The sequence below is a fragment of the Chrysemys picta genome, chromosome 15 (assembly GCF_011386835.1).
Source record: "Chrysemys picta bellii isolate R12L10 chromosome 15, ASM1138683v2, whole genome shotgun sequence".
Classification (NCBI taxonomy): domain Eukaryota; kingdom Metazoa; phylum Chordata; order Testudines; family Emydidae; genus Chrysemys; species Chrysemys picta.
In genome coordinates, this window is record NC_088805.1 from 21101250 (window position 1) to 21124580 (window position 23331).

A 23331-nucleotide genomic window follows, 5' to 3' on the forward strand; every position below is an offset into this window, starting at 1 on the left:
TCAATTTCAAGGAGGAAGATTAGGTCTAAATGAAATTATTAAGCCCAGGCAGCAGAAACCACTGGGACATCAGCAGGAGAGGTGGCATGACGAGAAAATTAGCAGCTGGTGGCTGGAGCAGTCACATTCTGTCAAAATCCAACTAAAATGGAGCTTGTGGGATCCCTGGCCTGCAGCCCCGGCCTGCACAGCTTTGTTTTCAAAGGCTCTCCACTTACTGAAACTCGGCTGCTGGCTTGAAAGGCTGAAACTGCATTTTAAGTGGAACTTCTTATTGCCTTAAGGTAAGTGCCTTAATTTGGTGGAGCTGGCGGTCCTTTGCCCTGACTTCCTAAGGGAAGAGAGTATCCTTTGTTTCTAAGCCATGGCTGGCGTTGCCCTGTCTTCTCTTACTGGGAGAAGGAGAGCTGGTTATTGGCCATTGAGAACAGCAGCCTTCAGCCTAACCTGGCTCTGCACCACCAGCTCCATCCCCCAACTAGTGGGGGGCTGTGGGGAGCTGATTGCCCTATAGTCGGGGGGATTGGGGCAGAATCCTTGGGACCTGAACTCTTCTATCGGGGGTGTAGCAAAGCTGCAGTCAGTGAGGGATCAAGGATCTCATTCCCCACTGCCATGCATTTCGTGCCTTCCTTGACACCTGTGCACAGTAGGTGGAAAAGCATCCTTCTGACCTGGTAGCATTTTATGCCCACTTTGCACAAGTGCACATTGACGACAATAAGTAGAGGAGATTCAAGTCCCTGGTTATTTAGTGGGGCCAGGAGGGGAAGAGCAGGCGTGAACCTGAGGCAAAGTCTGTCTGGGAGAGCAGGACTCGAAGGTAGAGGGGGGAAGTGAGTGGGCAAGAGGTATTTTTCAGTGGGCTCCTATTTACTCCTCATTCTTCTACAGTGTAGGAGTGTTGCTGATGGGCTTTGCAAGCAGATCCCTACAGATCTCACTGGGTGGAAGCTAGGGTGACCAGACAGCAAGTGGGGGGTAATAAGCGCCTATATAAGACAAAGCCCCAAATAGCGGGACTGTCCCTATAAAATCGGGACATCTGGTCACCCTAGTGGAAGCAGGGCTTGAATTGCAGCTGTGGAGGAAGAACACATGTGCTTTCCTCTTACCAGGTCTCTGCATGCCAGCCCTGGTGCCAGAGAATTCACAGCTTTGCCACTGAAGCCTCTACAGAGCAGGGTTGAGGAGTCCTGTGAACTCAAAGGGAGCCCAACCAACCTCATCACTTACTAGTTCAGAGACCCCATGGCAGGGAGCAGCAGGATGGGGCGAGACAGGGATTGTGGGAGTGGCAGATGAGAACTTTGGGTTATTTAGGTGTGGCAAGTGAGGGATTATGAGGAGAAATGGGAATACTACCACAGTTTCCTACCTGACTTGGACCCCTGGATGGACAAACAAGTTACTGGCCTTTGGGGACATAAGGGAGCGAACAGAGGTCTCTGGGGCCCCCGAGGGATGTGCACAGGACTCCAAACCCCAAAGAGTGCCCATAACAGAGACATAAATATTTACAAAGGGAGAGTCTGGGAGTTCATGAGTTCTGCTCCAACTCTCTTATTCTGACGTACCTGATGATCGGAAAGTCCAATATTCGTCATCGTCGAAATGAGTGTCTCCTGCGGTATGATGGTCTCCGGGGAAGAAAGCGTGTGCTACCGTTCCGCCAGGCCCGTCAAAGGGATACCCGTCATTGTGGTCTGCTTTGGAGAAGTCTATCTGTATGTCAGCGTTGTTACCCGCCACCTCGTGGAAATTCAACGGGGTGATGTCACTCCAGACCTTCAGGGCATAGTACATGAGGGCGCGGACTGTGTCATGGCCCAGGTGGGATTCTTTGGGGAAGGTGCGGACTCTGGGATAGAAAAGAGAAACCAAGGATATGAAAATAACAATCAATATCAGAGGCTGTCCAGCTCTTTCATTCTGCCGATCGCTTCATGATCCTCTCCAGGACTCATCCTCCTCTCAGTTCCCAAATCCTCAGTCTATTCTGCAAACCACCAGAAAGGGCTCTGTAGATGACTGGAGGTCCATGGACCATAGCTTGGCAATCACTGACATACACAATACTCTATTGTTGGTTCTCCCACCTCTGCCCTCCACTAGGTGGAATGTCAGACCCGGGAAACTTTGTGTGAATTTGTGTCGGCCCCCCGCCCCACTCCCTACCCCCCAGTAGATACATCCTATGGAAAATACAAGAATGAACACTACTCCGCAAGGGGCGGTGTTTCACAGCTAGCCCTCAGTAGAGCTGATCAAACTCAACATTTCGGTTCTGCAGAACATTTCAAAAATTCCTTTCATCCCAAAGCAGAACGAAAGTGGAAATTCCGAAATTTCCTGCAAAACCAAAATAAAAAATAATCAGAATACAATCAATTTAACAAAATATAAAATCTGAAATGATGACGTTGAAACGAAACGCTTTGATCTTATTGAAACAAGATATCTCGATTTTAATCTACAATGATACTTTGTGCAAAAGTTTCATCGAACCAGTACTGTCCAAGGGAAAATTATTCTGCTGGAAATGTTTTGACACGTTCTGCCCTCCAATAATAATGGTGATTTTATCTCTAGGATACTAGTACACCGACCAAGGCACCCAGGGAGCTGCCCAAACAATTAAAGCAGTCAGGGCAAGAAAGAAAAACAAACATTTAATATTCATAGACTCGTAGATTTTCCAAGCCAGAAGGGATCATCACGATCCTCTAGCATGAGCTCTTGTATAAACACAGGTCAAAGAACTGCATCCACTATTAAACCATTGCACAGTATAAACACAGGGGTAAGATTAAAATTCACCTCTAACAAAGATCCTGCCGTGATGGGTATGGTATACACTCATGAATAGAAGAGATGATGTGTTTTCAGCCTGTTGCTAATAGAAGGAAGAGGCTGCCAGGGACAGCTACCTAGGGAGAGCAGGTTCCAGACCCTAGGGGCTGGGACAGTGAATAATTGATCAGTCACCAATTTACAGTACGATGGTGGAACCATGGCGAGACTGTGTGAATTCCAGCTATTCCTTCGTCCAGTTAGGAAGGGACATGGGGGTTTTCTTTTCTGCAGCAGTTAGAAAAGTTAGTCCCTTCTCACTTTCAGTGGGAGTTGAATAAATAACTACGTGCAGGCACACACGTTATTAGAGATTAAAATGCCACATCTGGTCACCCTAGCCCCAAGAACCTTACACATGCCCCAAGAACCTTACACATACCCCAATGCTGCAAGCTACTCCATGGAAATCAATGGGAAAGTTAATGACAGTCACGGCCCTAAAGAACTTAAAGTCTAAAAGACGAGATGGGTAACATTTTCATAAATGCCTATATGCCTTAGGAGCCTAAGTATCATTTTCAAAAGCACCTAAGCCACTTAGGCCTTTTTGAAAAATTTTTCCTGATGAACAGTGGGAGGAGAAACTGAGGCAGAGTGCAGTGAAGTGACTTGCTCATGGCCACACAGCAGGTTAGTGGCAGAACTTGAACCCAGGTCTCCTGACTCCCAGTCCAGTGCCCCTCTTCACTAAACCACACAGCCCCTTTAATTATTAGGGTTAGTGATTCATTAACAATATGATTTTCTTCATAAACTAGTGGGGATTCCTTGCGGAATGACAGTTTTATTATCCACTGCTACTTTGACAGCCGGGCAATCTTATGGTTTCCTTGGCTACTGCTGTCCTACAAAAAAAATATTGTGTATTCTCATGGGGGTGAGGGGAATGAAAAGGGACCTTACAGACATGTGCCATTACATCCCAATTTAAAACAAACAAGTCAGGGAATAGGTTTGCCTGCTCTAAACATGCTGTATTTTATTAGGATTCTTGCCGGTAACAGCCTCTTGACAGTCCTTCAACCTGAAAGCTACCACACAGAAATGCCTTGTGATGTGTGACAGTAACGTAAGCGTACAGGGCAGGAGAGAAGCGATGCTAAATACAAATGGGATACTATATCTGGGGACATGAGAAGCAAACTAAAATTTTAACCGAATGGAACAACAGCTGGGACAAATATCATTCCAACTCTGGGACCCTAGTGGTCATACATTATAGCCAGCGAGAAGTCATTGCAAACTCTTACACTATTTCACTTTGGGCAATGCAGGTAAATCCCTTATCTTCTGGACCCACAGGCTCCGGAACTAGGAGATTATCCATTTGTACTCAACTCTAAGGATCCAATTAAAAAATGCATTTGCAGTGACTTAATTAATTCCGAATGGGCTCTGTATTGTCAATATTTATCCCTTCATTCAGCTGCTGGTTTGCTTTCCCGCTCGTTATCCATTTGCAAGGCTTTCTTCCACTGTCACAATCACCACAAGATCTGAGTTCGCCTCCTGCCTTACAACTATTTAGCATCCTAATGCGCATGTCAGGCAACTCCCATCATACCTATTCACCTGGGGGCTACGTTAGGGAAACTGCCAGGACCTCCACTGAAGAATTACAACCTCTAGCTGATGTGTCTGTACCAGCAAAAAAACCAAACCCATGTAGACACAACTATGCGAACAAAAGAGTGCTTCCGTTGGCATTGCTAAAGTCATTTTGGGAGACGGTATAGCCATGCTGGCAGAAGAGCTCTCTCTGCCAGCTTATGCAGGATCTCCACTAGGGGGCACTGCTGGCACAGCTTCACCACCCAAGGCTAGGCAGTGTAGACAAGCTCTTACAGTCATGGTCATCTGCATTTATTCACTAGTTGTTGATTCAACTGAATAACTATGAACAGGCTCTGAGCTATCTCCAACCCTTCTTAGAGATGGGTAATGGGGCGGGGGAGAGATTAGAGATAATGATCCAAGGACGATGTAAGATGAGGAAGCTAGATTGGTGAAGTCATTGCAGAGGGGCTGTAGCCGCTTCCATCTGCAGCCCACATGCCTCGAGGATGACAAGGTATGTGCACCGACAGGGACAGGAGAGTTGTTCAACTCCCAGTGACCAAGATTTTCAGAAGCAACCAGGGGTTTGGGGATGCCTCACTTGAGACACATGAAAGGGCCTGATTTTCAGAGGTTGGGTACTCAGCACTGTGGCACAATCAGGCTTCTTTAGGGTGTGTCAAGTTGGGCGCCCCAAATCATTAGTCACTTTTAAAGGCCTTGGCTATGCTGCGTTTCTCGCCTCTCTGACAATACTGCCAGCTCAGACCAATTTGCTATGATGGCAGCCAGTGCGCTGCAGACACGTCCACTTGGAGCCAGCCTGACACGACTAACTCATTTCACAAGGGTCACCAGACAGTCCTCTCAGTCTAAAGACTGCCAAGGGCTAGTAGCATGGACAAGAATTGAACCAGCGACCTACAGCTGAAGAGCGCCACAGCCCGTTACAAATCACCACAGCCCTTAGTCAGTCTGTCTCTGAGTCAGTTAATAAACAGATCCAAATGTGACTGACACATTTCTGCCTGAGCTCAGGAGGTGTCCATTCTAATCATTATTTTGGTGTCTGGGTTCTTTTTTTCATGTGAAGGCGAAGGGGAAAGAATATTAGTGCAATATGAAAAATCAATTCCGGTTTAATGAAACACTCCTTCATGTTGGGCAACTCCAAAGCGAGAGAGAAATAAATTCAATGTTGATAATCACCAAACATAACAGACTATGGATTGCCTGATAAACAAGCATTGATTCGGGGGGGGGTTGGTTTGTTTTTTGTAAATTGAGAGTGTCTATGCTCATAGTCTAAGACTAGAAAATGACTCTTTCCCAGCTGCTCAGAGGTCATGCTCGGTAGCGCGTACAATGCCCCAGTAGTTCTGGATCTTAGCAATAGCAGCACAACAAGCCACATTCATTCCACTGTGTTCTACCTGGTCGTTGGCTGGGCGATCTGCGTACAGAGAGGTAAACACAATATATTTCACAACAGTGCTGCAAACTACTGTTATCAATATTTTGTGCTTCCACAGCACTTTTCAACCAAGGATCTCACAGCCCTTCACAAAGGTTAGTGATTTCAGCCTCGCACCATCCCTGGGTCACTTTTGTTATTTTGTTTTTAATACAAATAGATGACCAGAAGGCATCCTCCGGTTCCAGAATGAGCAGCAGCACGGGAGATAACTTATTCTAGGGAAAAGATGCTGGTAAAATAAAATGTCACTGCCTGTTTCCCAGGCAAGCCATCCTGGATTCATTCTGAGAAAGGAGGAGCTGTGCTGGATGAAACCAAGAGAGATTGGGGTTTGTACTTGAACTACAGCTCTTAGCAGTGAGTGAATGCTGGGACAAGGTTTGCAATCTCACAGAGCAGACAAGCATGCCACAGAAGCTGGTCTTTCTCCTTGTAAGTTATAGCACCTGCAGCAGAAGTCCCATCCACGTGAGGCACTTACTCTCTGCTCCACGGGGTTCATACAGTGCAGCGACAGGCTGTGCAGGTGCTACCCGTGGCGTGTGATGTCTATAAAGCACTGCAGCCTCTGAGAACTCACTCCAGCTTGCTGGCATCTGCCTCACCTTTCTATTTGGTACTACAGAGCAGCTGGCTTACGCATCTGCACGTCCCTTGGAGAGTGCCACACTGCTGCTGCAGCGAAATCTGCAGCTGTTCAGCGCTTGCTCCAAACTCGGCCAACAAAGCCAGGAGGAGAAAACACGGAAGACTCAGGAGAGCAAGTAGCACATTAATGGACTGTGCTGCTGGGCTTGTAGCGGCTTCCTTCAATTGTGCCTCTGGCCCTGTTGCCTCGAACACCATGGCCCAGCAAAAAGGAGATTTTGAATTAAGTGCATTAAAGGAGACCAGCACGTTTAGAGAGAAAAGAAGAGAGGGAACAACTGCTATTGATGGAGACGTGAGCTGGTGGGCAGGTGTGTGAGAGAGACAGTGGGGGCGGGGCTTATTCCTGGCAGACTCCGCCTTGTTTACTTCCAGTGCCTGCTTCTCTTTCTTTTACTGCTGCATCAAACTGCTAAAGAACCTGCCGGGCCAGCCCTGCTCCGGGTTCCAGTCTCTCTCACACTTGTTCTATTTCCCATTGGATGATGTTGCTTCCCTCCTCCCCATCTCCTGCCCCATTCTCTTCCTTCCCCTTTATGTCCTGCTTCCTGGGCAATTCTATGATGTTTTAGGTTGCCCCCTGTTTCTGGAACAGCCTCTTCATGCAATGAGCTTCCTCTCTCTCCTCCTTTCACACCTCTCCCGGAAAGTCATTTCTCTCAGCTAGCTTTCCACCCCTCAGCTCTGTTCGGTGCATGCAAGTCACCAGTTATATGCCTAAATGGCCATCTGCACGTGCAACTGGGTGAGGCCTGCGCAGACTATGCACCCTGGTGTGTGCATTCAATTGCATGCAAAGAATACTGAACTATTGGGTCTCCACATGTCCCAGACTTAACGATCATTGGCTAGCAGCAACTGGGGCAGACACCGTTAGAGGTGAAAGGTCATGGCGATATCTTGAAGATGAGAATCCTATTTCATTTCTAATTTTAAGAGTGGACAGTCCGTTCCCCCAGCCCTCTCCCCTAAATAACATGCTGCAGGCTATTCCCAAATCCCGGTAAAACTGTCTCTTTTCATACATTTAGCACGGATTAGACAAGCTGTTCCCCACAGCTTAGCCCTTGCCCCTGTGCAGAGCACCACGGAGCAGCTTGAAGGCTGGGGGCTTTGATCATTTCCACCAGTTCAATCATCTCTCAGAAGAAGCAGCCCACAAGCGCCGCCTCTTTCAGCTTCTGTTTGAACAGAAAGTGATCCGAGCCTAACCCAGCCCTTCCGAAGATGTTTCATTAGGCACAGACTCTGGGTTCCCATGGGGGCTCTTTGCCTTTTTCTCACTGTGACGTGTCCCCTGCTTTCCTATAGATGTCATAGCTCTGGTCAGAGGCATCCTGATTGCAACGCTTTGATGATGCAGAGCCTGGGACTTCTCCTTAGGTAAAGATCGGATGAGTTCAGCGTAGGGGTGACATTTCGGCTACTGTGGGCTAAAGCCTGGTAAATTTATAGATCTGGGCTTTGACGGCTTTTCTTTGCTGTCAGGTGCCCTGTATTTAAAGAGGAAGAAGCAAGAGAGAGTGTGTTTCTGGGTGATTATTGCTCTCCTTGGGTGTCCCCCTGGAACAGGAAGCCAAAGCTGAGCAGAATCACAAATACAGGGCTGGAAAGGACCTCAAGAGGCCATCAAACCCAGCCCCCTGCACTGAGGCAGGACCAAGCAAAATTAGACCACCTCTGACTGGTGTTTGTCCAACATGTTCTTAAAAATCTCCAGTGATGTGGATTCCACAACCCTATTCCAGATCTTAACTACCCTTGTAGTTAGAAAGTTTTTCCTCATATCTAACCTAAATCTCCCTTGCTGCAGGTGAAGCCCATTGCTTCTTGTCCTTCCTTCAGTGGATATGGAGAACTATTTTAATATATTTAAAACTGAATTTAAAAAATAACTTAATTAGTCCAAAAGTGCAACATTCCCTCAGAATTGCACCGCCTGGGATAGCAGTCTGCTAATAGGAGGGGGAGATTATGTATTTACAGGAGGATAAAAATCAGGGCTACACATAATTTATTAACTTTTCACACTATGGTTTTGTCATCAGTGACACCCAGAGGGAAGCAAGGTCACAGCTGAGCAGGGAGTTCAAGAGTCAGGACGCCTGGATTCGATTCCCAGCTGTGCCACTTTGGTCAAGTCAGTTCCCTGTCCATGACTCAGTCTCCCCATCTGTTTAATAGGGATAATAATGCCTGCCTCACAGGAGTGTTTGAGGATTAATGAATGGATACTTGTGAAGTGTCACAAGATGCTGCCAAAGTGCACAGCATTATAACCAGGGTCGAAGATTTCAGAGTCCTTTTATAAGAACTAGTCTACAAATTTATCCTAATTGTGAGCTCAACTGTGGTAAAGTGAATAAAAGTTTGCAAAATGTTCCAATAACACATCGCAATAAATGCTGAAGGAAGAAGGTGCAAAAGGGAGACAGAAAAACAGAATTAGTCCAAACAAAAAGACCTAGTGACATAACTGACAGACTGTGTGACAATCATGCCCAGGAAACAAAAGAAAGAACATTCTGCTCAGAGCAGATGTTCACAATGATCTCCTCTGGCCTTGGAATCTATGAAGAGAAGCATAGGGTTGGAAATCAATGAACCAAAACTGGTGCGTTGAAAATTACATCTTCTAGGTAGGCCAAATAATGAGAGGATGGACTATTCCGCTCATCACCTCTTTTTCAGTGGGGGGCCACGGACTGACTGGGATTTCTGGAGGAGGAGGAAGGCTGTCAGGCCTCCACACCACTTCAGGGACTTTGCCCTTTGCCCCTGGAAATCATTGCATTATCATGAAGCCCAGACCTCAGCAGGGACACTTGACCATCATCACCGCACCAGCAAAGACTCCTGCCAGAGACACACAAGATCCTGCTCTGTCTCCCCTTCCCTTGCGTGTTCCTTTCTGCCCCACTATTTTTCCTCCTATGATGTGTCTCTCTCTCTGCCTCTCTCTTGTTTCGGCTTACCACACGGCACCAGCACAATGAGACAGGACAGCCCATGCAGCTCTGCTCAGCCTGAGAGAGACCAGCCCAGTCAGATGATGTCCCAGACCCCAGACTGGGAGATGAGCCAGAACCCAGAGCAACTGCTGTTGCAGCTGAACTGGCAACCCAGAACCTCAAGAATATCAACAAAAACCATATTTCTCCATCTTTACTATCCTGTCTCTTTTCCCCTCACACTTTTCTGTTTGTCAAAAGCAGAGAAAGTGACCATCTGTCACGGCTGGATGGTGGGTAGCCAGACCTAGTGGTCAGAACCAGAGGCTGCAAGACAGGAGTCAAGAGTCGGCGGGGTCAGGATACCAGGTCAGAAGCAGCAGACAAACATGAGATCAGAACCACCAGGGGGGAACCAGAGGCAGATGACAAACTGGAGGTTGGGAACCACGGGTCAGAGGCCAGGACATCAAGCCCAGGACACACACAGTCCACAGCATGGTGGAGCCCAGTTCGGTTTCTTGTGCCTGCTGTTGGATTAAGTAGGGCCAGTGGGCCAATCAGCCACTCTGGGACTCTGCCAATCAAACCTCAGGGCAGAGCCTTCCACTGGGGCTGGGTTTCGTGTATCTGAGGTACGCTAATCTCAGCAGCCTGCTTGGTGCAGTGTTGGAGTGGGGCTGCTCTCAGCAGCCTTACGGGCCTGGGTTTGAGACCCCCCCCCCCCCCCATGGGTCATGACACCATCCTTCACATCTCAGAACTAAGCAACAAAACTAGCCCCTTTCTCTCTCCCCTCCCCCCAAGAAAGGTTGTCCAATAAAAGACTAACTTTTTAAAAAAGAACGTTGATAGGTTTTGGTTAAGTTTGTTTTATATAATCATTCCATTTCAGTTTTAAAGGACTTTAAAACTTGCTTTAGCTCCTTTTCTTTCATGTATCCCAATCCATAAATCTCCAAACTTTAGCAGTGTGCTTGCCATGGTACTAAGCAGGCCACGGTCTGCGTATACCAGACCTCAAACCTTGGTTCACCCTGCTCAGTGCTAGACAGTAACAGAGTCATGTTAACACCTTGAACTCTTTGGGCCCATATAGTCCCTCTAAGTTAGCACAAGTCCTTTCATCACTGATCACTAACTCACTGTGCAGCACCGGTGCAAAGTGCAATGGAAATGTAACGCATTATGGGAAGAGTGCAACAATCACAGTTCCTTATGGAAACTCCCTATATGAGTTGTGCTTCAATAAGGTATAACTGGAAGTAATAAAATGATATTAAACAAAGGGACATTTAGGCTGAAATCAGGGGGGAATATCCTTCAGGAAACTGGCAGCAGATGATAACATACGGTGTTCCTTTCTCTAATTTCTATCAGTTATGACGAACCCTCTCTTGTGCCATATTGACATTTGAATTAACTTTGGCTAGCACCAGCAGAGGGCACTGTTACCCCACAGACCAACCCCCAGTTCCCCTGTCCGATCCACAGGAGCTACCCCGTGGGAAGTAGGGCTCCAGTTAATATTGTTTTTCAAGTCATTTCAACAGAAAAAATCAGAAATAAATCCCCAAAACTTATTTCATTCCCAGCTTGAGCGCAATTCACTTTCTGAGTGTCTTGGTAACTATGTGAGGTTACATTTTCCAGCCAAAAGCTTGTTGAAAATAGGGTGAGTTGTGTGTCTTATTCTGCTGGAAATTTACCATGTGGGCTATATCTTGGAAGGACGCATATGTATGGACCTACAATTGTATGCAGCACCTATCCCACTATTCTGAGACCTCTATCTGCTTGGGTTTGGCTGCACAGAGGCACCTGGGGAGGGACCAGAGAATAAATCACAGAGAGACATGATTTACCGGCATCACCTTCAAATCTTGTTTCCACATTTTAAACCTGATGTCTTTGCTTTTCCATCATCACAAAATATATCAGATGCCCCTTTCTGGGGAGTCCAAAGGCCCCGCCGTGGGGCAGCCTCGCACAACTCCCACGGGTTGTTTATCCTGCCTCACCATTTCTTTGGATGCATGAGCATTTTTTCATTATTCTCAATCATCATGGTAAAAGCAAGTGAATTTTGTGCCTGGGCTGGTAAATTTTAATGCCAGGCTTGAGTGTTGGGCATAAATACCATATAATCATTCCTGTGTGGCCATAGCTTCTCCCATGCTTAGATAACCTCCAAATATAAAACACAGCCCCGTTGAACACAAGTCAGACCACTGGAAAGGAGCAGAAGGCGGCGAAAAAGTCTAACCCAGTTGTCAGGAGATGGGAGTTTTATACCACCAACATTAAACCATTTCAAGACACAAACCCAGTGACGCCGTTTTATGGACTCCTTTGAGGACGCATCACAAAACCTCATAATGAATTTGAAATGGACACGTACCAGACAGGTCAAGTCAACTGAATGGTTGGCTTAGGCCCACTGCCTCTCTACATTCCCCACCCTAACCTGGTGCTAGTGACTCACAGTACCAAGATGCTTTGGTAGATGCCATGAAGGTCACCAAACAGAGTCAGAGCCTTTGGTGTAGCTCCATCAGGGCCGGCTCCAGGCACCAGCGCAGGAAGCAGGTGCTTGGGGCGGCCAATGGAAAGGGGCGGCACATCCGGGTCTTTGGCGGCGGGTCCCTCAGTCCCTCTTGGACAGGGCCGGCTCCAGGCACCAGCTTGACAGGCAGGTGCTTAGGATGGCCACTCCAGAGAGGGGCGGCACGTCCAGCTATTCGGTGGCAATTCGGCGGACGGTCCCTCACTCCGGCTCGGAGCAAAGGACCTCCCGCCAAATTGCTGCTGCAGATCGCGATCGTGGCTTTTTTTTGGCTGCTTGGGGCAGCCAAAACCCTGGAGCCGGCCCTGCTCTTGGAAGGAAGGACCGGCCGCCGAATTGCCACGGAAGAATGAAGCGGCGCGGTAGAGCAGCCGCTGATCGCGGCTTTATTTTTTTCTATTATTTTTTTTCTCTTCGCCGGTTGGGGCGGCAAAAAAGCTGGAGCTGGCCCTGAGCTCCATAATTTACACCAGCTGAGGGTCTGGCCCTGAGAGTCTGGCAGAATGTCAGAGACAGAAAGTTCCACTGATTCATCCCAAAGAGAATTTCTTTCTCTGGAACTGACATCAAGAGAACCCCAGTCACTCATCTTAACTGCTAAGGGGTAAGGTAGTCTCCTAAGCAGACAGGTCTCAAATGATTCTGGGCTCTTATATTGGGTAGCCAGAAGAGGTCACTCTTCTACCCACTGGTCTTCTCTTGATCACTAAGGCCTTGGCTACACTGGCAATTCACAGCGCTGCACTTGCTGCGCTCAGGGGTGTGAAAAAACACCCCCCTTGAGCGCAGCGAGTGCTGCGCTGTAAAGCACCAGTGTAATCAGCGCCTGCAGCGCTGCACGCTCGCTCGCAGCGCTGCAAGCTATTCCCCTCGGAGGGCGCGACTATCCTCGTGCTTCACAGAGCTGCCGCGGCAGCGCTGTGAATCCGCGAGGTTAGCCAAGGCCTAAGAATTAATTAATAGCAACACCTTAGGGTCCCATTCTTAGAATCTCTCCACGAGCTTTTTATGCTGAAATTAACAGCTAAATGCTAGTTATTTAGATCACCCCTCAAAATAAGGTCCCCATTGGATAATGCTGAAAAATAAAGCAATTTTCCACCTAATGTCACCGTTTCAACGCCTGTCAACTGCACTAGCTGGGTCAAGGTACAGTATTACTGAATGGGCTTCCTCCAGAAAGCTAGTGGTTACACTAATATGTGTGGACTCAACGTTTACATCTGGCTTGGTGCCTTTCAGCTTGGACCTTATTAACAGGGAGTTCTCGACAAGCTGCGAACTCGTGTTTCTGGGATAGCAGGATCAGCTAGTTTGACACTGCAGCAACCCCTTACAGGCAAGTCAATGAGCAGGGAAAGCAGCATCCAGCTCTCTTTGGTCGTGGTTTGAAGAACAGTCAGCACGATCCATAGTCTTTGAGGGGGAGAGAGAATAGGAGGTGGGTGGGGGAGGAAAGCGAAAGAAATCATCCATGGGTCCCAAAAGGCTTCCAATCTCCACCGGGGGAGACAGGTAAAGAGCATCCCATAGGTGTAATATCACGCCCCCAGGGTGGGTTATCAACAGCAAAGCTCGAACCCGGGACTTCTGGATCTAAACGCTGCCTCAGCTAAAAGACTCCATTAACAAAGGCCGTAGCAGGCTCCTCAACCTCTCGAGGGAGACACAATGCCACACTGAATGACTGTGGGTTACACATGGTTTTTAAGGAAGGGAGAGAAAGGGGTGGGGGAAAAGATCATCTGTGGGTCCAAAAAAGACTCATACATCCTCCTCTCTCAACCAGGAGGAGAATCCACGCGGGTCCAAACCTGCTGGAGTCTGACAAAGGGAAGCCGGGAACCCAAAGCATTCAAGACAAATAAGCTCCCAACCGCTGCAACTTGGCTAAAGAAACCCAGCTACTTCCCTGCGTCAGATCTATCAGATATGGGTTTGCTATTGCAGTTTGCTGTAGTAGGACTGGGAATCGAGACTGCAATAGAGCAGGTGCGAAGAATAGTTTAATAACCTGGCTTGATGGGGTCTGGGAGCGTGAAAGAACACATTTTAACACAGCCACGTTCCACCTCATTGCCAGCCTGATTTAACTCAGCTCTGTCTATGATCGATTCCTCGTTGTGACACTGAAATAGTGAAAGATGAATGCCTACCTCCAAGATAAGTTCCTTTTATTCCACTTTGTCACGGCCTGAGCGTGCCGCTTCTTTCTGGTCTCTGACTCAGCAAGATCAGGTAGAGAGCAACGAGGTGTCTTCATTAATTCCAGTGTAGCTTCATCTAGATTTCAAAGAAGAACACACACAAAAAGAAAGCGCCTTGAAATACTGTGATGGAAATTGGTCTAACGTCTCCACTTTCAGAGGGTGAAACCGGTTGGTAAAAATATTAAATTCCTTTCCTTACAACACTGAGGGGAGCACAGGGGAGGGAGGGAATGAGCATTACAGACACCTTGTGCATTTTCGTGCAATGCGGTGGGCTTATCAGGCAAATGATGGCAATGCAGCAGTGATAATGTTCCCCTTAAAACACGCCTGCGGCCATTTCAATCTCTCCCTGACTTAGAAGGGAATGCTCTTCCATCTCATCAGTACCGGCATTCACTCTGCTCACCACAGGGCTGTCGACAGAGCCGTAGGCTTTTAAAACTGTATTGATCCGGACTGTAACTTTTAACACGATTGGAAATGCCCAGCAACCAGGGCTGGGTTAGAGAGTGGGAAATATCTCCCTTGCCTAAAGAAACTATATGGGGAAAATAGCACTGATGACTCTTCTTCTAGATCTTCTACGGCGCACTGGGTGCCATTTTCTACCCCACCACCAATCGATCCGGTGCCGTACGTGGCCTGGCAGCAGGGATGAGGGGATGTGTCTCGCAGGGGGATTGCTGATATTAACAAGGTTCTTCATCGTTGATTAGGAACAGCTATGCAGCTGAGGCCATGCCCCACCTCCACACACGCACACGATGGAATAGTTGTGTGTGCTGACACTGAATGTTCCCGGTCATGGAGCGGATTGCATTGCTATTATGCTATGGCTATTAAACCCCCGCACCCCAAAACAGGATAGCAGTAATCATTAACAAGTCCCAAAATAAGGACAAAGTCTCATTTTCCAAAATGACACAACTGGAGCAAAAATGCGGTTGCAGGGCCGGTTTATCTGTCCCAAGAATCACCTATGGGGGGCGGGGGGAGCCAAGTTGTTAGCAAGGCAGTTAGCAAGCAAGGTACAAGAAAGTATCGGGAATGGGAAGCCTCTTTGAATGCATGGGTTAGGCCTGGCCTTAACACTGGCTTTGTACTATTCTAAAAGATGGGAAATAGGAAACCAAGAGCCTTGTCGTCCCTGGTGCCCTGTTCATAATGCACGCCCTTTGGCAAATGGCACCATGGTAGAATGATGACAGCACATTTCTTCCCAGTATTCTACGTTAAAGTGCATCAGGGAACTTTTAGTTTACACCTGCGCGGTCTACGTGGACCGGTTAGTGCGCAACACTTCAGTGCATTTTAGAAATCACACCACCCTAGAGCACATTGCTGCCTTGTGTAGACATGCCCTTAGTCTCTTCTTTTATCTGGATTCCCACCACTCCCCTAGCAAAGCAGTATAGTATTTGCATACAAATATACCATAGTCGTGTTAGACTGGAAATTGATTTGCAACATATTAATATTCTTTTCTTCATGAGTAAGTTTATTTATTAGGAATGGAATAAAATTGTCAAGGGCTGGCTCCACAACCAGCAGGACTCTGTGGACGCAACAATTTACAGGTCTGGCCTTACACTTTTATTCTAAAAAAAGGGAAATTAAATATTTTTATTTAAAACAAAAATCCCAAAACACAAAGCCCCAATTCACAAGGAAAAGACTGTGAAGGCCATTTTAAACTATGCTCATAATTTCTCACACACACAAAAACCCCAAACCAAGAAATCCACCTTGCTCCTCGGCCTCTCGGTGTTTCTGATAAGACGTGAAAGAAAGATAATTTCATGTATTTAATTAAAAATGGAAAGCAAGCATCTCAGTGATGAGCTGATAAGAAACGTGGACAGAGAGCTGGGACATGGGAAGCAGCTGCTCAGAGAAGGACTTGTCGAGAGCTGCCAAGCCATAGTCTGGACTTGGCAAAGGAGGAGAGCCTGCTAATTAGCAGGTTCTCGCTAACTCTCTTCTAAATAAAGGCAGTGAAAGCAAACTGACCTCACTACAGCAGGTTGTTTCTATGCGTAAGAACTGTGTCCAGGCAGGGAGAGACAAAGAGACTTTAGGAGGGTTACGATGATACTTCCCCCCTCCTTTTTAAAATGAAAACAACTAAGAAGATTTGTTAGGGACAAGCAAACAGATTCAGAGAAAAGCAGAACCGACTTTAAAAATCCCAGCCCCGGTCTTGTGTGTGCTTATGTCGACCAAACTTCACCATGGAATCATTTGATGCACACCTACGGCTAATTCCTCGTGGGGCTGATTGAACCGTCGGGACGGGAATGCACTTGACCCAGTCCCAACATTGCAAGAGTGGGGTTCAGCCAACCTGGACTTGCAAAGGGTTGGACAACTCCACAGCAGTGCATGAGGCCAACAGGCCAGGAAGAGACTTGCACTTCGGGGGTCTGATCCAACTCCCAAGGAACTCCAAGGGAGTCGTTTCATTGACTTCAACAGGAGCTGGATCAGTTTCCTAGATCCCATCCCTGGAGCTCAGGGAGAAGTCTATTGGAGGGCTCAGGTGAGGTGAACCTTATGGTAAGACTCTGAACTGCTTTGGGTGGGAATAAATAAGGCAAGAAAATAATTGACTTGTTATGTTTTTAACTAGAGCAACTACTTTTCTTGAACACTAGGATACACAGGAGCGCTCAGTGTCACAGTATCTAAACAACAACAGCAACAACAGTAATCTTTCATAATTCTATAATTCCTTCCTTCTGAGGCTCTCACTTCACAACCATTAATGAATCCAATGTCACTGAAAGGGAAACCGAGGCGCAAAGAGGTTAAGGACTTGCCTCCAGTCACACAGAAAGTTGCCAGGAATAGAATCCCAAACCCCTAAACCCTGTGGTTAAGCCATGAGCCCATCCTTCTGCAGCTGCAAATTAATATGGCTGAGAGCCTGACAATAACTCTGGCTTTCTTAGCAAAGTGAAAAGCCAAAAAACCTAGCGGTCTTCAAAAAGAATTCAATGCAAACCAGTATAATGAGCAGGAGAAAAAGACAAAAAGAACAGCCGGGAGTCGGTCTTTTAGAAACAATCTTTCCACCCCCACCCCTCTTTGTCAAAAAGAAGGATAACAATAGAATAGTTCAATATACGAATCTGGGCGATTAATTAGCTTATTTTTCCTCAGTTGGATGATGTAATCAATTATTCAAAAAACCCAACCAACCCAGCAGTTCTGATGGTTTCTCTCCTTTTTTAAACACATCAAGAGCTATTCTGAGCACAATAAGAACCCCATGGGCATGTGGGCTAGTGAAATAATTGCCCGCCTCAGGTTGTTGAAAACGCAAGGCAACAAAGCACTTGAGCCATGTAATTACTCCTTATAACTGCAAACTGGGCCGTACGTTGTTGCACTCACATTAGATCTTCCTGGGACCGGCACAGTCATCCTTCTGCAGGCTCAGTGGTATAGGAGAACGCACCTCCCTCCCCAATCTTATTAAGAGACATCTCTGCAGCTGATCATCAAAATGAAACAGAAGGAGAAAGTGCTTGTTTTCGACTGACCTAGTATCCCTGTTGCTTCTAGGCCTCCAAACTGCTGCATGGCTGTGATGGCTTTTGCAAGCTCTTCCTGGGTCTGCAGTTGTCCCGTGACAGGGCCTGGAGGAGGCAGGTAGCCAAATTTAGTCAGCCAGTCCTGTAAAGCAAGGAGAAGGGGGAAATAAAAAAAGATAGAATGACAGGGTCTGAAGGTCCCATCGGTTCTGCATGGAGAAGTCTTTCCCATTTACATGTCTACACCTGAGTTCCTCATTGAACTTTGTGGTCCATGTTAACAAATGAATGTGTCAGAATGGATCTGTATACATTACTTAAGTAATGGAATCCAGTGACCTTCATGCATTCCAATGCTGACATTTAATTTTCCCATCCGGCTGCAAGCTATCTTTGATCATGGCAACAGCAGCTATAAAACATGGGCCTATGCAGCTATCTTTTAGTCTCCCTTTGGACTGTTGGTTGTTAGCAGAGACCTGTTTGTGGGGAGACTTGCTGAGGATTAAGGGAGCTGAATAACAAAGAGCGAAATAGAACTCACCTGCTTTTCATCTCTACATAGTTCTGACTTTGGGGCAGGAGTTAGGTTCCCTGGGGTCCCACCCTCTCCTCTACAGTGTTTGGATGGTGCTGGAATTGGCAAGGTAGACCCATTCCTCTCCACATCCTCAGGGTAAAACTTCTGCCTGCCTGCCTACTCACCCTTCTTTTAGCAACAGGGCCTCAGTTAATCCACTGGGACTTGCTACTGCCTTCTTGTTACTGACTTATTCTATTCTTGGGCCTGAGACATCCCAGAAAACACTGCCTGATAACCAGGAAACCGGGGCTTGCTTACCACGAGGGCACTCAGGGAACATCTCAAGCCTAGGAAAGAGGTAGATTGAAAGTGGAGAGGCAGCAGTGGGACCTGGAACGGACAGTTCATTCAAGGAAGATATCTTGGGGGTTTGGGGAGTGGCAGGCTAGTGCCCCAAACGCTGCAGATGCGGAGACGGCATGGCTCCAGTGATTGAAGATGGGCATAGGGGCCTTCATCTGCTCCCTGAAAATGTCTACAGGTGGGGAGGTGCTAGGGAGCCACGGGTGGGGTGGAGACAGCCCAGTGTTTTTGGATTCGATGCACTTCATTTGGGTTTGCATTGTTTTGTTCCGAGTTTCGTGATGAGTTTTGGAACCTCAAATCATTAAAACCATGAGAAGCAAACCAGCCACTGAGGTTCACTGAGACTCAAGCAAACCAAAGCTGGTGGGTTCCACTGAAGAGAGATTAGAGGCTCACGTGGTTTTATATCTCATCTTCACCATCATCTGATTTAGGGCCCAACCCAACTCTCATTAAAGTCAGTGGGAGTCTTTCCAGTGGCTTCAGTAGGAGTTGGATCAGGCTCCTTAATAGGAACCAGGTGGCAATTTATGAAATGATTCCCAATTAGCTAAAGTTCCAGGTAGCTCTCAGAGTAGCCGCAATCACCCAAGACCCCCAGCAGATGAGCCCAAAGCTTAAACAGAGGAAACTCAGGAAGACACAAAATTACAACGGGCTTCCAGGGAAACCATCCTGTCACACACACTGAAAGAGCTTCTCTTCAACTCTCCTAATCAGCTGACAGGCAACATGAACAAGAATGTCACCAAAGTGAGATATGAGCAGCACAGTTTATAAACAGGGGGCAAGGCAAGCTCAGTGGTTTGAGCATTGGCCTGCTAAACCCAGGGTTGTGAGTTCAATCCTTGAGGGGCCCTGTAGTGAGCCGGTGTGGCGCCCCTCCGTCTCCGATAGGGCCGAGCCTCCTCTAACCCCAGCGCGGGCGAGCCACTGGGTCCGGGGCCCGCCCCTCCGAGGTCACGGCCCCGACCTGGAAGTATAAAAGCCCGCCGGCAGAGCTCAGTGGAGCCCAGGCCGGCAGAGAGAACAGACGTCCCAGGCCGAGCTCCCGCTTGGGAGACAGCCACAGGCCGCGAGCCGCCTGCTACCCCGCCGTGCCGGTCGAGCCAGGTACCCCGAGGAGGACTGGCCAAGCCTGCCCCGTGCCAGCTACCCTGGGGAAGAGCTGCCGGACCGGCCCCCAAGCCCCGCACCAGAGGAACCGATGCTGCTGGACTGGCCCGAACCCGGCATTGCCAACGAGGTAGGCCCCGATGGGGAACACGGAAGTAGGCCGGGGGTAGCCGACCCCGGTCAGGCTGCAGAGGCCTGTGAGCCGATGTCAGTGTGTTTCGGTCAGGATACCCCACTGACCAGCAGCGGCAGTAACCGCTGCTAGGGCCCCGGGCTGGAACGCAGTGGAGTGGGTGGGCCTGCGTTCCCCCCTGCCACCCCGCTCACGGGTGGCAGGCTTCCCCCTCGCCCAACGCTCAGGTGTAGGACCCTGGGCTCCTTAACTGCTTGTCTGCTCAGCCCCTGCATTCAAGGGCCTGAGCTCCCTGAACTGTGGGCCGCTCAGCCCCTGCGTAAAGGGACCTGAGCTTTGACTGTCTGTGCTACAGTGAGCCGGTGTGGCGCCCCTCCGTCCTGGAGGGTAGAGCCCCGGCGCGACCCTACTACATGGCCACTTAGGGCTCTGGTACAAAAATCTGTACTTGGTCCTGCTAGTGAAGGCAGGGGGCTGGACTCGATGACCTTTCAGGGTTCTTTCCAGTTCTATGAGATAGGTATATCTCTCTATATTATTTCTTCTGAGGCATCAAGAGCCACAGAATGGGAAACTGTTCAACAGATTTAGGCCAAAAATAATTTGACCCACACTAAAATGGCCATTTCCAGGAGACCAATGGCCTTTGTGTGTGTATATATTCATATAAACTTAAAAAAACCCCTTTTAAAAATATAATATCCCATTGATAACGGCACAGGGAGCCTTTCAAGTCTAGGCTACTTGTTCAACCCTTCCCCTGACCAGAAGTGGTTGGTTCTTTGGTCACCTATGCAAAATGAATTTGGGAGTCTTCGTACATTCCCGAGGGCCTGAGCCAAAGTCAGTGGAAAGTCCCCCATTGACTCCAAAGGGTTTTGCGTCAGGCTCTTTATGAAGAACTTCCCATTACAGCTATAATTCCCCTGTTATTGGCAAGATCAGCAGAGAGACCAAGTACTGAATGGTCCATGAAAATTGACTTTCCCCTCTCAGCCGCTACCTTTAGCGCAGGGTAAAGCCCACTGGCAGGGTGGCTGTGCGTACTGTTCCTATTGGGAGGACAAAAAGAATACGTCAGAGCTGCCATTCCGGCATCTTGCAGGAACACTAAATACTCTTAAAGAAAACCAAATATCTTCCATTTCATTGCCAAGAAATCACTACAACCAAACCAAGAGCCACCAGTTTAGTGCCACATGCCAAGAAGCAATGAACGAGCTCTCTACCGCAAGCTTGTATGTAAAAACTCCATTCTCAACGCTGTGCCGCATTCTTGCTATGAAAATTGCTGGTAATAACGGGGCACAGACTGAACATTGTATAAATGAGTGGCAGCTACGCTGGCTCTTGCTGCACAAGAAAAAGTCAATCTTTGTTCAGTGGAGGAGAACGAAACCATTCAGAGTTGCCCATGATTTGCAGAGGACAGTCCTGATTTTTATTTATTTAAGAGGAAGGGTGGATGGGTTTACGCCCACCTCTCTCCCCCCATGTTTAGCCACCTCTCTGCCAATGACCTCAGTGTACGTATATAGAGTCAAGCACATATTTTTTTTATAATCTAGAGTAGTATGGCCCATAAGAAACCTAACCACCACCTCTCTGCCCAGTGCCTGATCATCTCCAAGGAGGCCTTCCACTTACTCCCATTCTTGTCTCCAGTCAATGCAGAAGGAGCTGCAGAGGAGAACTTTATATTACTGTGAATACATGACTCCTGTGTTTTTTATCAGTATCAAAAGACATATTGATCTACCACGCCACTAAGAACTGACATTGATTTAGGCTTTTACCATGGTCAATACACCATTAACTTATTTTGGTAAGATCAATGCTGTGAGTCAATTTCTGCTTACCACTGATGCTTGACTGCCCAGTTTCCCAACACCCTTCAAGGACAGAGAGTTCTCAAGTCCCTATTGATGCACTGGGTTAAGTGGGCTCACACTTACACAACTCCCTTCTAGGTTTTCTTATGCTTGCTAGGAGAGCAAAATCAGCCATTTCTTTCAAAGAGCCAGGCCTCTGGTTCCTGGTCCCTCTCTGGCTAGTCAGTTGTCTCCTTGCCCTCGTACATGGTTGGCTCATTTTAGCGCGATTGCACAGTATTAGAATAGGGAAAATTGCTTATGCTGCTTTTTCTCATTGTTTAAATGTAGCTCCCAGATTCAGTAACTCAACTGCTAGGAACATATTAGCTACCAAAGACCACAGTGGGAGAGACTTAACTCTTATCCCATCTGCTGGGAAGTGTGGTCTGAAAGCCGGGCTGAATGCTGTCATCAGTGTTTGCTCCTGCTGCTTTATTTGTCCCTTTGCATAGGAAAAACATTGGTGACAGCAATTAGCTACACAAATTGCTCCTGAGAAATCGCCTGTGACATGGAGCCCTACGTCAGCCCGTCGACTGCCAGGGACCGTGGGGTTTAATTTGGTTTCCTCCACAGCCATGGAGACAGTATCATTTATCCTCTAGTTGTAGCAGAACCTTTTGTACACTGCAGACCTAACTAAATCAGCTTCCCTGTTGCCCTCCTGGAGAATGCACTGGAAGACAAAAGGCAAAGAAAAGGGCACAGAACTTTGTAGATGTGGGTGAAAGAGCTGGAGAAGGGGATCAGTCCAGGGGAAGCCTTCAGTGATTTAGCTATAGCAATAACTGTACTTTATTCATCTTTTTAAAAAAGAGTTTATCATCTTGAGCTTCAAAACATTTAGGACAATGGTGGGAGCTCTCTGCAGCTAAAAACGCCCTATTGCTGCTTTGCCTAAAGAGTGGCAGACCCACCAATGACTTTCTCAGGGCTTACTCACAATGCTCAATCTAGATTATTTCATTCTAGATTTAAGGACAATCCATGCTACTAGTTTTCCTGTCCCCAGCTGCTCTATACCAAGTATGGTGTGCAGCACCCTACAGTGATTCATGCTTGAGATGCCCTTGCCAAGGATGGATGCCACCATCTCTTCAAACAGAAGATGTAACTTCTCCCTCCCTCGCTGTTCTTAATTTGTGTAGGCTAGGGGAAGAGAAACTGGATTTGGAGAAAATGACAATTGAATAGAAGTGGGTGGGAAACTATTTCCCCTTCCTCAAAGATTTCTTGAGATTTGTCCTGAATTGGGACAAAAATTCAAAAGCTCAAAAATGTTTTCTAACAAAAAAAAAAACAAAACAAAAACAAAACACAACTCCAAAAGAATAAGTTCAGGTCAAAACATTTCAATACTTTTGCAATGTTTTATTTTAATTTTGTTAGCTTATTTCAAAACAACGAGTTGTCTCAAAGTGGAAAATTGGATTTTTTCATGTCAAAAATGCCAAAACGGCATGTTCTGAAAACCTGAAGTTTTTATTCAAAAACATTTTCAAGTTGAGAACTTCA

General features: G+C 47.4%; 1 protein-coding gene across 2 annotated transcripts in view; it reads right to left on the reverse strand.

Moving 5' to 3' along the window:
• Positions 1–23331, reverse strand: part of MMP17 (matrix metallopeptidase 17) — a 118403-nt gene that overhangs the window by 21417 nt on the left and 73655 nt on the right. For both annotated transcript variants that reach the window (XM_005299537.4, XM_042852542.2), the window contains exons 2-4: positions 17814–17946; positions 14212–14338; positions 1578–1861 (exon numbers count right to left, since the gene is read on the reverse strand). In XM_005299537.4, coding sequence (XP_005299594.1) covers positions 1578–1861; positions 14212–14338; positions 17814–17946 — 544 coding nt within the window. The remainder of the gene's footprint in view (positions 1–1577; positions 1862–14211; positions 14339–17813; positions 17947–23331) is intronic.